Source organism: Sorghum bicolor, chromosome 3 (genome assembly GCF_000003195.3).
Source record: "Sorghum bicolor cultivar BTx623 chromosome 3, Sorghum_bicolor_NCBIv3, whole genome shotgun sequence".
Classification (NCBI taxonomy): Eukaryota; Viridiplantae; Streptophyta; class Magnoliopsida; order Poales; family Poaceae; genus Sorghum; species Sorghum bicolor.
Genome location: NC_012872.2, coordinates 70,704,312 through 70,720,762, shown reverse-complemented (window position 1 = coordinate 70,720,762; position 16,451 = coordinate 70,704,312). Strand labels below are relative to the sequence as shown.

The 16,451-nt window shown below is 46.5% G+C and overlaps 3 protein-coding genes across 3 annotated transcripts; all 3 read left to right on the top strand.

Moving 5' to 3' along the window:
• On the top strand, positions 2,416 to 3,092 carry LOC8056151. The gene has a single exon (XM_002458916.2). The coding sequence runs from the start codon at positions 2,496 to 2,498 to the stop codon at positions 2,772 to 2,774; it is 279 nt and encodes a 92-aa protein (XP_002458961.1). The 5' UTR covers positions 2,416 to 2,495; the 3' UTR covers positions 2,775 to 3,092.
• LOC110433325 lies at positions 9,330 to 10,149 on the top strand. Its single transcript, XM_021455180.1, has one exon. The coding sequence runs from the start codon at positions 9,392 to 9,394 to the stop codon at positions 9,875 to 9,877; it is 486 nt and encodes a 161-aa protein (XP_021310855.1). The 5' UTR covers positions 9,330 to 9,391; the 3' UTR covers positions 9,878 to 10,149.
• On the top strand, positions 14,236 to 16,365 carry LOC8078713 (glycine-rich cell wall structural protein 1.8). Its single transcript, XM_002458914.2, has one exon. It carries the CDS (start codon positions 14,463 to 14,465, stop codon positions 15,984 to 15,986), a length of 1,524 nt encoding a protein of 507 aa, XP_002458959.1. The 5' UTR covers positions 14,236 to 14,462; the 3' UTR covers positions 15,987 to 16,365.

Sequence of the window (16,451 nt, the reverse complement as noted above, 5' to 3'; positions counted from 1 at the left end):
TTCTCTTTATTTATTTCTCTCTCTGCCACATAGGATTTTGATGACGTGGATCATGTTACAGCCTGCTGAGTAGGACTTATAATACTTGTTCTTAGCGTTGACAGACCAGTCTGCCTTCAAGCATTGTAGAGATGAAGGAGGTACGACAGTCTATGGATGAGAAAAGGAGAGTAAAAGAAATAAGATAAAGGCAAAATAAAGTAAAAGTTGTATATATTGAGTGATCGATACCTCAACCGGACGTGACCCATTATATTTATATTATAGTGTGGGAGATGCATCTCCAAGTTAGAGTCCAAATTCATCAAAATTTGCAACTAAAAGTGACTCAAACTCGATCTGAACAATCTGGTATATACGCAATACCAGATCCTTGATTTTGGGAAGAAAAATTTTCCGAACACGTAATTCTCTCAATTGGACTCTAAATTAGTCGTTCAACATATGCATTTAAGAGAACCGGACCGTCCTGTATTTAGTACTAGATCACCCATTTTTTCAGATTGCACAAAATTCTCAATTTGATTATGAACAGACAACAACTAAAAAAATAAACTTAAGACAAACGTTCAGTTTTCAAATGAATTTATATGAGAAAAAAAAGAGTATCCTGGTCCATTAGATACGAATACAAGGAACGTACATTTACATGCATGGATGTCAAACATAGTTTTCGTTTTATATAGATGATTTCAAATGAAAATGTTGTCAAATACAAAGTTGCATAACTTTTTGAGATCAACAACTTTTGTTTTGATTGCTACTACCAAGATCCTTAAATATCACTACCACTCATTTATGACTATAGAACATATGGCTTTAGTTGGTGATAACTTTTATGAAATCTTGCGAATCATATAGAGGACATTGTAACCACTTAAAAAAACAAGTTATGAACTATAAAGTTGTATAATTTTTTGAGATCTATAACTTTTCTTTTGGACACTTCTCCATCCGAGATCCTTAACTACCGTCGCACGCTCACTTATGACTATGGAGCATAAGGACTCTTTTGATATTAACTTTACAGATTTTTTGACTTTCTAATTAACTAAATAAGTAATTAAGAGTTAAAAAATATGGTAAGATAGCTATTGACCATCTTGATGGTGATTGTTGGATCATGCATCGTTTGCTGGTATGAAAAGCTATGACTAAAAATATTGTTTGTTGATTTATTGTAAGAGAAAAATATTGTTGGCTGATAGAAAAAATACGACTTATAAGAGAAGTGAAACAGGCTCGGCCTAGCCGATTACTAGTGTGTATATATATATGTGTACAACAAGACAAACAAGTAATAGAGCGCGATGCTCTAGAGTTCTTCAACACTGTAAAACCAACCGTGGCTCTTTAGCCATGGCTGCCCGAAAAGGTGATTGGAGCATGCGGATGCTTTTTGCATGTCCTGTTAGAATATTATTATTAGGATGTCATCACATCATGGCGACTAGCGGTGTCCATCTCTACTGAGGAGAGATCGATGCGGTGCAGGCTGAGACGCAAGTATATATTCTCACATGCTAAGTGGCAACCTGTGAGCCGATTGTCGATTTGCTTGGTAACTACAGGCTGATATCCGTACTTGACTTGGATTGAATTCACTGCTGCAAACATAGGTGTAGGGCGCTATCTATGTACAAATGAATTTTCGTTACTACACTTCTTATGTTTCACGCCTACCACCCGGCCCACCGTCCGCGCTGAATGCTTAAATTAGCTATTTCCTGCTTAGGATATTCTTATTAGGAAAAATTATTAAATGCGTACGAACCCTACAAAAAGTTGTAGTTAAAACGGAGCAGGGGCCTCGAGCAAGGGCTACAATTACACAAGCCGCAACTCAATTTTCTGTGTATACAATGGACATAAAATTATTTATAATGAAGTTATAAATGCTCACATAGTACTAGCAGGCTGCGGCTCTCTCTCTTTTTTTTGGTCGAGCTAGGTCGCTTAAAAGGGCCCGTAGCCAGTAGCCACCCGTACGTGTAGCAATCGGCCTGTTGTTCCTGAAACTAAATAATTTTTTTTTTATTTCCCGAGATGATCCACCTTTTTTCTTTTTTTTTTCTTTTTTTTTTGCTTTGAGTGGCTTATCACCTTGGCCAAACTCTCCTTCGCTAAGTTCTTTTATTTTCTTATAAGTACTTTGTTTTGAAAACCCCTTAGGCGGCAGAGTCTCGCCGGCAGTTTTTGGAGAAAAAAGAATAAAAAATTATCGAATTTTGGCCAATATAGTCCAAATACTTCTAGATGACGCTAAAAAGCGCAAGAAAGTTGCATAAACAAAGCAGTTGCTGACAGCTATCTTTCTCCCTCATGAGTCGTGATCAGATTATTCCTCACTCCACTCATGCTGTCATGCTTCTTCTCGCTCGTACGTTAATTATAAAAGCCCACCCAGCCCTAGCATATCCAGCACACAATTCTCACACACATTCACCAGATCACAACCGCTTCGAAGCACAGGCACAAAACACCAAGCATCACCAATGGCTCACTACCAGGAGGTGGACTACTGCTCGGAGGAGGTGAAGTCGGTGGCCGCCGGCGGCCCTGCCGGCTTTGGTCGCCATCATGGCGGCCACGGCGGCGTCCAGCAGCACGTCGTCAAGGAGAAGTTCGAGGAGGTCGACAGCGTCTCACGCGCCGGCGGCGGCCGCCACGGCCACTTCGAGGCCCGCGAGTCCAAGTTCGAGGAGGACGTCAACACCCGCACCGGCGAGTTCCACGAGCGCAAGGAGAACTTCGTCGTCAAGGCCGACAACTGACCAGCTTCTTCGCGCGGGCTCGATCGACGCACGTATCATGATCTGAACGACCTGGACTGGACCCTGAGGCACGTACGTATATGTGTATGTACGTACACGTACGTACGTACGTGTCTTCTCCATATACGTATGTATGACGACTGTATATGTGTGTACTCACTTCGCGAGCGTGCGTGCATGTACTCTGTACGCATGCAGCCCTGTACGAACGACGTAAAAATAAGCTCGTGATCTGAATAAAGCAGGTTCTCCGTGCTGTAAAAAGCTGTGTTGCGCCAACATGACATGGAGTGATGAACATGCGATTTGTGATGTGGATCTCGCGGACCATCGTCTATATGATGTGCATGTTTTATTATGCTTACAATAATATATATCCAAGGACGACCATTGTTAAAAACTCTGAAATTCATGGCCTTGCCAAGTAAAAAGAACACGAATCCGGGTCAATATTGCTTTTTGATTCGCTAAATTCTACAGGATGGGATATACATTAAGTCCCTGTTTGGATACAAAGTATTTTCAGAGTTTTAAAAAATTACCATGACTCTATGAAATACTTTGGTTTTAAAGTGCCATGAAGTGTTTAGGTGCAATAAATTTTATGTTTTAAATACTATATGTATTGCTGAGAGACCATAGTCTTTTTGGAGTTTCAAAAACTCCACTCTAAACCTCTATGAAACACTAATTACTATAATTACAAATATGCTATAGTATTCAAATTCTTTTCTTTTCGCGAATTAAATGAGGCCTTAGACCCAGCCCTTCCGTCCAACCCTGAATCCATCATTCGTCGCGAGGAAGGAGATGGTGCCTCAGTGTCGACATTCCGGAGCAGCGGAACCTGGCTGACCGAGTGACACTAAGGGGCTTGTTTGGCACAGCTCAACTTCACTAGTAAATTTATTTTTTTTAGAAAATAGCTTCATGAGTGACTTTCTAGATGAAGCTGAGCTGTTTTGGAGAAAGTGTTTGACAAAATAGCTTCACCAACTACTTCATGCATAGTTGAGACAGAGAAATGAGGGAGAAGTTGCAATAAGCTACTTTTTTTCAGCTTCATCCAACTTATGTCTTTGTGAGAGGAGGGAAAAAACAGCTTCACCCATGAAACTTTTTTGGAAATAAATATTTGGCAAAAAAACAGCTCACAACGTGAAGCTGTTGTCAGATGTACCAAACGAGCCCTAACACTAGCACCTCGGCACCGCAGCAAGGACCTGTGCCCCACCGCGCCACCAGTCTGATTGCACACGCCAGAGTGCCCGCACTTGTTGCAGTTGTCACAGCCATTCCGGGGTCTCTCGAAGTAGTCTACCCAGTCTTCCATGTCCGACTCCCACACGGCGCGCTCAGCCTTAGCCCTTAGCCGTGCTGTACAGGACGACACGAGAGACAGGAAGGGCGCGCTGGGCTTCGCGGCATAGGTGAGAAGCTAACCCTGTTGGGGCCCACCGTCACTTGGAAGACGATGGATGGATGACATCGTCTTGTTCCGTGAAGATGACTTTTCTTTGGGGACGAGCTGGACTCAACGGACTGGCTAGGTCCAAGCGGGGCCCAAATAGGAAATAATTAGCAAAAAAAATATAATTATTTTAATGGACTCCTCTATAATTCCTGCAAATCTTTGAGGGAGGAGTACCGAAGCACAATCGGCTAAATTTGTTCTTATTCTCCAGGAAAAATATTAATATTAGGAATTTTTAGTTAATTTAGTGTTGGTTCTTGTCAAATAAAATAAAATATATATCCTACAATATAAAATGTAGAATTACTAGCAAATATAATCAGAAAATCTGTCCTGTTTGACAGTGACAAATTAACAAATGTAAGTAAATCGTGTAAACATCTGCTGGGGCTTTTTTTGGAGTACTGTCACCTTTTTTTTTTGCACTTGGCTTGGACATATCTGCGCTGATATCCTCCTATATCATCACTTTTGTTATTCCATTTACACTCTACTTTCCTTCAATCCATAGGAAGCCTCACCAAGCTTTTTATCTCGAACAAAAAATTCCTCACACGGGTCGTCCAGTCTGACAGTCTGTCATATATATGATGCATGCATGCGTCTGGAGTTTTCTTCCATATCCTCGATCCGAACGGGCAGGTGGCACGGCTTGCCGGAAAGCATGAGCGAGCACGTATCTCTTTCAGAACAAATTCCCATCTCCACTAATGCACGCCGCTAGCTCGATCGTCATTTAGCAAAGCAACACTGCGTGCATGGTCGGGAGCTTGCACGCTATAAAAGCAGGGGCCTGTCCATGTATATCCTGCATCAGTCAGGTTTCAGCAAACAAAAGCCACTGAGTAGAGCAGCAGTATGGCGTACTACTCGGAGTCCGGCTACTGCGCGGAGGAGGCGAGGAGGCCGTACGCCGAGCCGGGGTTCTGCCACGGTGAGGGCGGCGGCGAGCGCTACGCCGTCGTCCGCAAGGAGTACGAGGAGGTAGACGAGTTGGCGCGCGCCGGCAGAGGACATCACTACGGCCACGGCCACAGCGGCAGCGGCCACCAGCACCGCCACGTCGTCCATGCCGAGCACGAGGGATCATGCCATGGTGGCTACCTCGGGCTCGGGGAAGAACACCGTGAGCAGCACCAGGTGCACGGGCATGGCCACGGTGGGCGCCGCCTGTACGACGCCTGCGAGAGCAAGCGCTACGACTCGTGCACCGGCCAGTACTACGCTTGAGCACGCATCATCACGTATTGCCATCATCGTCAGGGCTCTCTCTGCGCCCCTGCCTGACACACTGGGCGCTATATATACGTAAGGCTGAATGCATGCATCATCTCACGTAGTATGTGTACGTGTGTGAGTGTGTGCACGTACGACTGCACGGTCCTACTACTATGTATGCATTGTACACGTACGCATGTACTTGTGGTAGCGTGTGCATGCATGCCATGCTGATGCACCCCTTATTATGTAGTAAAGAATAAGACCGTGAAGTAAATAAAGGAAAGGGCCCGCATGTTTATTGTTACCTTTTTTTCTTGGTACATTTAGAATGTTTGGATTTGTGTTAGACTGACTAGTATATATCTTGGTTATTCTTTGGTTTTTGTTGACAATTTAACCGGAAGCTTCCTACCATTAAACTTTGACTTCTTCTTTTGATGCATTGTGCATTTGGCTTCTATGTTTTTATAAACACCAGTATCTCATGTTTTATGTATTGTTTTTGGCTTTAACAACTTCGGCTTTGCTTTAGTATACTGACCGATTTAAACACAATCGATCATGCGAATCCTATTTTTGTTGTTCCCTCCCGAGTATAGGAGTACTAGCTAGATGTAGACTGATCTTTTCGGGAGGCTTTGAATTTTCTTTGCTAGTTCTGGTTTCACTCTAGATTAGGCTCGAGATGGCTGAATTACAATTTTACTATCTTGGTCAACAACGTTAGAAGCTGGCCTGTTTTTCAAGGTTCGAGAACATTCAGTTTTGCATTAACGTTAACAATAACTAGATCTTCTACTGATCTACTTCCTTCCATATGATCCATTGAATTCAGAATATTAGAAATTAGATCTATATAATATCCGCTTCACCAAACCATCTACTATACAAAAAAGATTTGTAGAAATTCTAAAAAAACTCACTTGTAGAGACACATCCTTTTTAGAGGTAGTAGTTCAATCTAAAATTGCCTCTAAAAATACTTTCCAAAACAAACGCCTCTACAAATTGGACATTTTTTATCTAGAGGCGGCTGGATCTAAAATCTATATATAACTAAGTTATATATATGATCCAGTGAGTATGAAGGACCAATAAGACAACAAATTAAGTAATTAACAAATGGTGATTGGACTTGGACCTCACTAGTTTCTATGCTAAGTTGCTAACTGCTAACCCTATCTCCATTTTTGTACTATATAAACACGCTGCCGCTGTACAGAGACATCCATGAAGTTCAGCGCAACGCTGCTCTAATAAACCACCTGAGGCCTTGTTTGGATGTAGTCGGATTCGCATCAATCCACATGTATTGGAGTGGATTGGAGTGAAACTTGAACTAAATTTCACCCCAATACACTCCAACACATGTGGATTGAGGTGAATCCGACAACATCCAAACAAGGCCTGAAGAGTCTTCACACACACACACACACACAAACGACACCCACTTTGCATATGTCCACACGGACTAGTAACCAGTCCTGATGTCATGGGGCCGCTGTCAAAACCAGTTCCATTAGATGGTTACATAAAAAGCCAATTCAAGCTCGATGGCCGGGATGAGCGCAAGCGCGCCTATAAAAAGCCACCTTCAAGCTGTTCCATATGCAGCGCCTAAGCCATAGCGATCTCAAGTATGCCAAGGCGGCACAAGTAACGCAGCACAGCAGCCATGTTGAGCGCTCCCCTGCAACGGCTACGGCCAACGCCAGCCGCAACCCACCATCCCCAAGCCCAAGGTCGCCGGCGGCGCCGTGCAGCAGCATCACGTTGTCTGTAAGGGAGGAGTATGTAGTCGTTCAAGGAGGTCAACGTGGGCAGTCAGGCACCGGCCAACCGCCGCTACTTCGACAACAACTATTCCATCTCCATGAAGGGTAACAACGGGATGGCGGTGAACCCACCACCGCTATCCTATGAGAAAACCTACACGAAGAGACCTGCGAGGACGAGACGTACACGTACGCATGCATATACAGCGCCAACCGCCGCCGGCCGCCACGGGCACGCCGGCGGCGCGGCGAACGCCGCTTCCAGCAGTACAAGACCTACGAGGAGCATGAGGAGGAGGAAGAGGAGGAAGAAGAAGAAGAAGAGGAGGTCGTCTTGGGAGGCGACAGCTGCGGCCAGGTCATCAGGCGCGGCTACTCCTGCCGCGCGTGAGCAGCAGGCACCTGTAGCTTTGTGTGAACGTGTGGATGCGATGCGAGTCCGGAAGTTGGTGGTGCGTCATGGGTACATTTTAAGCAAACAACCTGGTGACAACGAGAACCTAGCTAATCTCGTACGTAAATAAATCGTACTCCCACTCCCAGTCCCATTAATCATGCATCGACGATGCTCCGTATCCACAGTATGTAGCTGAATGTGCTCTATATATACATGGCTGTGTGACCCTGTGAGCCTGTGACATCAGTAAATTGAAACCAATTTGACAAACAACGTAACTTGTCAAAAAAAATTTGACAAACAAAACGTGCGCTGTATCGGCCCGTGTCTTTGGGACGCGATCGATTGCTTTTTGTATTTGTCTACTGCAAATCTGAAATCGTGTAAACAAGTCTCTGGCGAGTGAATCATCTGAGTTTCAATCCTTCAAATCTAGAACTCTATATATCTTCCATGCAATCCCTGACCCGTATGTCCCTTGCAGTGTCGTGGCCTAGAGAGGGGCAGGGGCCGACTAGGATTTGTCCACGGTAGCCTTCAGGGTGCGTGCTTGCACTAGCTGCACTAGCCACAGAGACGCTGTTTGCTTGAGCTTATCGTCTATCGTAATAAATCAGTGAATGAACAGTACTTTCAGCCATTACTTTTTTAGACAAACGAACATCCTCGCTCGCTCTCACCATGTAGGCCGCTGGGGCATGTACGTTGGCCACTGACGCGCTAGTGGCCACCGTGTCGCGCTCGCCCTCGATGCACTAGCCGTTCGAACAGGGCTCGCCGTTGCGCGCGGGTCACCACGGCACGCTCAGACTCGCCCTCGCCACGCCGACCGCGGGGACCTGGCTCGCCCTCAGTCCCTCACAACAACCATGAGAATAGAAGAAGATGAAGTTTTTGGAAATCATTTTTTAGAAGCATTTGGAGCGCGAGTCATGGTTATCTTTTACCTCCTAATATGTTTTTGAAAGGTTGTGGAATTATTTTTTTGGAGTACTTTTTGTACAGTTGAAGATGCTCTATGTTTTTTTTTTGGAAAAAAACCACATTGTTACTTTGATTTACTTACTGCTTTTCCCGAAAGGATGGTAAAACATTTGCCATAACATTAGGTTATTGATGGATACACAAGCTATATATGATTGGAACCAATCCGTATTTCTATTGGCTTAGAGCAACTTCAAGTAGCTTTTTATATCTTTCCTAATTCACAGGAACAGAGAGATGTTGGTGAAAAAAATTACCCATCTTTAAATAGATATATAAAAAATTTATGAAAAGCAAGGATGACTCGTCTCTAGAGTGCGGAGAAGATATACCAAAGCTGTTGGACTATAGAAAGATACAGAAAACGATTACTCAAATTATTTTTTCAAATGATGATTTAGAGATTATTTTTTTTAAAAAAAAACTCTTGGAGACGCTCTTACAAGGGCAAATGGACCGTTAAATATGGCGTGCGAATATGATCTTTGCTGCTTTTTTTTATCATTTATGGGTCGAACAAGAGATGCCTAGCCCAACACTTGAGTAATGGACATGAAGAATAAAGTTACGAGCCATGGAGGCCGCACCGATCCAATGCCTGTCCTACCCTACCACTATCAGCCCAGAACAAATGCGGCATGCAATCCTATGCAGCCCAATCGATCAGCACTAGCCGCTAGCACGCCTATAAAAGGCCAGTTCAAGCACATCCATGCAGCGCCGAGCCATAGCGATCGATCCAAGTGCCAACCAGTAGCCAGCAGCCATGTTCAGGTGCCCCAGCAATGGCAATGGCAATGGCTATGGCTACGGCCAACAGCACTCCACCACGAACTACCACCGCACCCACTCCGGCGAGCACGTCACCAAGGTCGCCCAGAGGCCCGGCGTCGTCCTGCAGCACCACGTTGTCCACAAGGAGTCGTTCAAGGAGGTCGACGGCGGCGCGGCCCCAGCCAACAACCGCCGCTGCTTCGACAACTATCCCATGAAGGCTAACAACGCGATGGCAGTGAACCACCATGGCGGAGGCTCCCACCACCGCTACGAGGCCTACGAGGAAACCTACGAAGAGTCCAGCTGCGAGGAGGAGACGTACGCATACGGCGCCGGACGCCACCACGGGCACGGCGGCGGCGGCCGCCGCTTCGAGTACGAGACCCACGAGGAGACCTACGAGGAAGAGGAAGAGGAGGCCGTCGTGGGCGGCGGCGGCTGCGCCCAGCTCAGGCGCCCCTACTGCCGCCCATGAGCAGGCCCCCAGCTGGATCGTGGTGTGAATGTGTGGATGCCATGCCAGAGTCCGGATTGGTAGACGTCATGTTGGTTTCATATGGGTACAAATAATAACCTGCAGGTGACAAACCTAGCTAATCTCGAACGTAAATAAATTGTACTCCCATTCCCAATCCCATTCATATATCGATGCTCTGCATCCACCGTATGTATGTATGTATGTACTCCTGTATGGCTGTGACTTCAGTAAAACCCAAAAAAAATCGTGAGATCGCGTAAACAAAACAAGTCTTTCTTGCGTGACCGAAATGAAAGTTTGGTAGAGATTCAGACATTCAGGGCATGTTTGATTCTCCTTGCTAAATTTTAGCCAGCTAAATTTTAGTCACTTTAGTAGCTAAAGTTTCAAACAAGCTGACTAAAAAGAAGTTAAAATAGTTTAGTCTCATTAGTCACCCAAAAATAAATAAAATAATTTTAATTGGCTAAAATTTAGCAAGGGGAACCAAGGAGACAGCTCGTGTTAATCAGGATGACATAAATGCTCGTCTTGAAAAATGAAAGTTTGGTCGCAGTACTGAATTTTAGGCCTTGTTTAGTTCAAAAAAAATTTAAGATTCTTCGTTACATCGAATTTTTGGACACATGCATTAAAATCAAAACTAATTACACAGTTTGCTTGTAATTTGCGAGACGAATCTTTTGAGGCCAGTTAGAGTCTTATGATTGAATAATAATTATCAAATACAAATGAACGTGTTACAGTACCAAAATAAAAAATTTTGCCAACTAAACAAGGCCTGTATGTTAATGCATGAGGACAGAAATGCTCGATGCCATTTTTGCATTGCATGGGACATGTGTAGTTGCTGCTGCGAACACTGATGCATCGTCTCTGAGGTTCAAGTCTTCAAATATGTAGGAAACTCTCTTCTATGCAATCCCTAGCCTGTCCCTTGTAGTTGTGGCTTTGTGTACATCAGTACATGTCTTAGCCAACACAGTGCTTTGTGTACATCAGTACATGTCTTAGCCAACACAGTTCACGTACTTTTCAAACACCTTTCGTTCAATGTTTCATACTGTAGCAAATACTGTTTATGTACTTTCCCAAACACTTTTTTTGTCCATTGTTAATCCATGTTCACTTACTATACTAGACATTGTTCAAACGATTTTTTCTGTACCCAATTTTTCTTGCTCACCTGGTTAAAGTGGGAACTACTAGAGGATATAATGGTGGATCGGAGGGGGTAAACCATTTGGAAATTTAAATACGCGACCGTCGCACGGACAGCGCAACACGGCTGGCCCACCCTCTTCTTCTCGGACGCGTCTCCCTCCCCCTCTTGTGTTCTTCCTTCCGCCCGTGCTCGTGGCTAGGGTTCCGGTGGGTGCCTTGCTGACGTCGAAGACAACGAGCTTGCCAGCATGGTAAGTTCAGGTCCTCTCTGTCCAGCTTCTCTCCCTCTTCTTCTCCATCTTCGATGGACATAGAAGGGGGTTCGGAGGAGAAAGTTCGGCTAAGTGGTGGGGATAGCGGTCGGACGATTAGGGTCCTGACAGCAATAGAGGCGGTTGGACTATGTTGGGAGAGATTAGGTTCCCTAGTTCTTATTTCCTTTCTAACCTCCTGAAGATGCTTTTGTAACACTAGTTCTATAAATTAATAAATTTCTAGTAGAGGTTCAAACTCCTCTTATTTTATAAAAATTGCACAATAAAGTGGGCCGTGAGAAAAGGCCGGTGAATATAAAAAATATTAATAAAATAATTTTCGGTCCGGATCGATATGCGTGACAAAGGAATATAATCCCTGCAGAAACCTGATCATATCGCTCGCCTTAGCGGAGTGGACTTGAGAATAAAGCCATGTCTACACCAGGTCGGCCGGAGAGCACTATCCGTTGCACGGTACACTACGATCGAGGCCACACAAATGCTTTCACCCATTCCTCAGAAAAAGAAAAATGCATGCGCTCACCGATGACCCATGAGAAAAGCGGCAGCAAGCTAGCAATAATGCAATGCAGCATGACATGCTCAGCATTGCTTATCTGGACCATCCAAATGTGCTCTGAGATTCGTGCTGCTGCACTTCTCTCAACTGTGTTCACACTTCTCCCTACTGTTTCACACATCTCGATGCATATTCAACGGTATAGATAAGCAATGCCCAGCATGTAGACCCTATGCGCATCTACCATAGATAGATCCTTATTTCTGTATACCAATTTTCGTCCCTCGGTCAGCCACGTCATCGTCCAATTCCAGCCGTACGATCCCAGATCAAGTGGCTCACAGCGCTTCAAACTTCCAGGCAACAAAATATCTCATCGACTCCTCTCCCCACCCGTCCTCTCTCCCGGTTACGACGTTTCTTCTGCCGCTCCCACACTTGCAAAGCGCCGCCCTCACCTCCAGCGCCATCACTGCCGAGGTTGTGCTGCTGACAACCGTCTATGCTCCCGCTCTCTCTCCCCCTCTACCTCCCCCTGACGTCCCGACATTATTACTATACCACCATCTCGCGAAGAGTGGTGTTGTCACAAGTCAAAATATCTTTCATTTCATCAAGTCTTTTTTTTAACGACAAAAAAAATGTCATAAATTTTATTCGAAGAAAAAATAAAAAGAGCCATGGCTCAACTTAAAAAAGCCCCAAAACCATACAACTAGAGGTGTAGCATTTGTCATTAACTATCACAACTAGCACAAGAAAAGAAAAACAGCCACATTATGAGGTATTTGGAACTGCTCCACAAACTTCACCATGGAGCAGCTTAAAAAAAAATAGAGTTTGTGGAGCACCTCGTTTGGTGCTCTCATAACTCCACTGTTTTTTCTCGAATAATGTGTAAAAGCTGAAACTGTAGAGCGGAGCTAAAAAAATATGGAGCGAAGTATTCCAAACACCCCCTAAGCATAACTACCTTGCCTCCAAACCAGCTAAGCTCGACTTGCTGAGAACGCACTAAACAAGAGGAGATTGTATTGTGGCATCTTGGGCTTCAATATTTGGTCTTGGTTGTTGTCGAACCAATGGGGAGTCATTGGTATAGTAATTGAAACTAAAAACTTATCAATGCCAATGCAGTGGAAATCTCTGATGTTGGATGCACGCCTCCAATTGACTGAACTAGGCCATTATTAGTGACCTCCATCCACATATAGTGTTTCAGCATATATGGTTGGTGCTCACTGGTGATGTCTCCTCCCCCCTTCTTCTGCAACAATAGTTGGAACCTTGATCCCCATAATTAATACCACTATTGCTTCTTCCACCCCATAGGCCAAATTCAATTCCTTGCCCAGGCCAACTCGTTTTGTTCGGCCACCGGAGCCGATGTGACGAAATCAGTGGGGTTGGCGTTACAAATTAAAGGTGGCTTGCTGATCCATATGTTTGGTGTTGGTGGCATGTACCTCATCGATCCATACATGGCAGTTTTGTAGTACAAGGGTTGGAAATTGGTGGGTCAACATGAAGGTTTGTCTTGTCACCTGGTAACGGTGAGATCCACTCATTGTCTGCTGCTGAGTCCAACATCTTCATGATCTTTTTTCTCCTATGCATTGTAAAGAAGATTATTAACATCAAATAAAATTATATTTCCTGGAGAATCTAACGATATTTGTGAAATGAGCACAGCTCGCGTGCGTTAATAGAGGTAATTATGTTCCCTTAAAGTGTGAACGGCATCAAAGCAGTGTATGGCACCGGCCTACACCACGGTAGTAGCGCAGCATCAGAATTCAGAGTACCATCACGTGACGTAAGACGTTCAATGATCCATCCATGATATGGAATCGTTCGACGCTACTACTGCGACTGCGAGACGAGAGATGATAAGCATTTCTGCTACTGCTACGCAAACCAGAGAAAAAGGAGGCCATCAAGTTTGGCACGCGAATAGGATCTCCATTCGCTTTAGAAAATAATGATCGCAGTATATGCGCGATATGCGGCCTCACTCCTCAAGTTGTATTAATGTATATATAGATACCTTGATCATATATGGTCAAGAGCATCCGCAGTGCGGTGAAAGATTGCCTCAACGACCATTAGCTTTACACTGTGGAGCTAAGCATAACAGAGCCAAACCTTTTTCTTCATGAGCCCCCACCCTGTCCTTGTTCACTTGAGTTCATCTGTCAAATCTGACAGGCATTCAGCAGTATTTTTCCTCTTGCAACAAATCAACCAACAGTACTTTATGCTCTATATATATTTCTTTGGTTTATAGAAATCGAAAGATTCACACAGGCACGCAGCTTTGTCTGGTTCGATCGAACAATTTCAAGATGCCAGTTTAGATATAAAGCTAGCAACTAACAGATCGAGCACATATCCATTGCTTGCCGACCTTGCACCACCACCATACCATACTATCGAGAGCAAGAGGCAAGAGGTGTCTATCGGGCACAGATGCTCCCAGCCTCTCTCTAATTCTCGCCACGGCCCACGGCGCCTATAAAGCAGGCCAATCACCGATCCTCCATACGAAGACAAAGCCAAGGCGCAGCCACCAGCCAGAGTAAGCAGAGAGCTGCACTTGAACCCAAAAAAAAAAAAAAAAAAGCTCCTACTGTGAGTGAGCATGGATTCGCTTGTGAAGTGTGGCAATGGCTACGGTGGCTACGGCTACGGCTACGGCTATGGTTACGGCAACAGCAAGCCCCAGATGAACTACAACCGGCAGAACACCGAGTCCGTGACCACCGTCGTCACGGAGATCAACCGCATGACCGTCAACGACAAGCCCAGCTGCTACGGCGGCGGCGGCGACGTGCAGAAGCAGGCCTGCAAGGTGGAGGCGTTCGAGGAGCACGACGAAGCGTACAACGGCGCCGTGGCCGTGCAGAAGCACTCCTTCAAGGAGGAGAAGGAGGAGAGGTACGGCGCTGCCGCCGTGAAGAAGCACGACGAGTACAAGGAGGAGAAGTACGGCGAAGTAATCGACGCGGAGTACGGCGCCCACTACGGCGGTGGCGCCGCCGCCTTGAAGAAGCAGCAGGGCTACGGCTACAAGCAGGAGGCGTACGGGGAGACCGAGGGTGCAGCAGGGTACGGCGGCGCCCACTACGGCGCCGGCGGGATGAAGCAAGGCTACAACTACAAGCAGGAGGCGTACGGGGACACCGAGGCTGCTGCAGGGTACGGCGGCGCCCACTACGGCGCCGGCGGCGGTGTGAAGAAGCAAGGAGGCTACAGCTACACGCAGGAGGCGTGCGGGGAGAGCAACGCCGGCTACGGCGCGCACCACGGTGGTGCCGGTGCCGCCGTGCAGACGTACGCCTACGACCAGCAGGCGGCGTACGGCGGCGCCGTCGGTGCCGCCGTGCAGCAGCAGGCCTACAAGCACAAGGACGCCGCTAGTAAGATGAACGGCTCCCAGCAGAAGATGTACGGGTACGGGGAAGCCGCCGTCGACGCAGCAGGGGCGGGGTACGGCGCTCACTGCGGCGGTGGCGGCGTGCAGCAGCAGCACGGCTACCAGAAAGATGCGTACGGGTACGGCGCCGCCGCCGGTGGCAAAGTGAAGAAGAACGGCTACCAGTACCAGGAGGCGTACGGCAGGAGCGACGCTGGAGGATACGGCGCTCACTACGGCGGTGCCGGCGGTGGCGCCGTGCAGCAGTACGGCTACCAGCAGAAAGATGCGTACGGCGGAGCCACCGCCGGTGGCAAAGTGAAGAAGACCGGCTACCAGTACCAGGAGGCGTACGGTGGAACTGGCGCTGGCGCAGGAGGGTACGGCGCTCACTACGGTGGTGGCGCCGCCGCCGTTCAGAAGCACCACGGCTACATGCAGGACGTGTACGAGAGCGAGACTGAGAGCGAGAGCGACGAGAGTGACTGCGACGAGGCGTTCCCGCCGCGCGGCGGCGTGCAGCACAGCTACGGGGCGTACAAGCAGGAGAAGCATCACGGGGCTGGCAACCTCGGCGGCGTGCGCCGCTACGAGTCGTACGAGACCCGCGAGGAGCTCGGCGGCGGTCGCCGCTATGAGTCGTACCAGAGCAGCGTCCAGTACACGGGCGGCAGCGGCGGCGGCGGCGGCAGCGGCTACGCCACGTGCTCCCCGATCAAGAACCGCCACCTCCTTCGCTATGGCGCGTAGGCATACGCTCTGCTCTGATCCAGCTGCGCGTACGTGCACCTACGTATATTCGTATGCCGTGTCGTATATATAGACAGGCCTATATATGCCGCTACTTGGTGGATCTTGTGGTTGCTGATGCACAAAAAAAAAAAGAAGCTAAACAATCGAAATATCTGAAAATAAGATGTACTAAATATGCCACCTTGGGATAATAATGCATGATGATGAAAGACCGATAGCTGATTTGTTGTGGGCATGCTTGGTTGTACTATTATCCTATTTAGGCCCTCTTTGATAGAGATTCAGGCAGCTCCGCCTCCCATTGTAACTTTTACTATGTGCTACTGTTCACTAGAGCTAATAGGAGTAAGTAATAAAGCTAAAAATTTTGGCTCGAGCGGCTCTTGCGTGTCAGTGTGAGAGAAGAAAAAGGATTTCGTCTACAGTAGTAGTGTCAGTGAGAGCTGGATCCATGAGAATCCA

What these genes read in the sequence shown, in the direction of transcription:
- LOC8056151 (XM_002458916.2), top strand. Translation starts at nt 2,496, where the DNA reads ATGGCTCACTACCAGGAGGTGGACTACTGCTCGGAGGAGGTGAAGTCG.
- LOC110433325 (XM_021455180.1), top strand. Translation starts at nt 9,392, where the DNA reads ATGTTCAGGTGCCCCAGCAATGGCAATGGCAATGGCTATGGCTACGGC.
- LOC8078713 (XM_002458914.2), top strand. Translation starts at nt 14,463, where the DNA reads ATGGATTCGCTTGTGAAGTGTGGCAATGGCTACGGTGGCTACGGCTAC.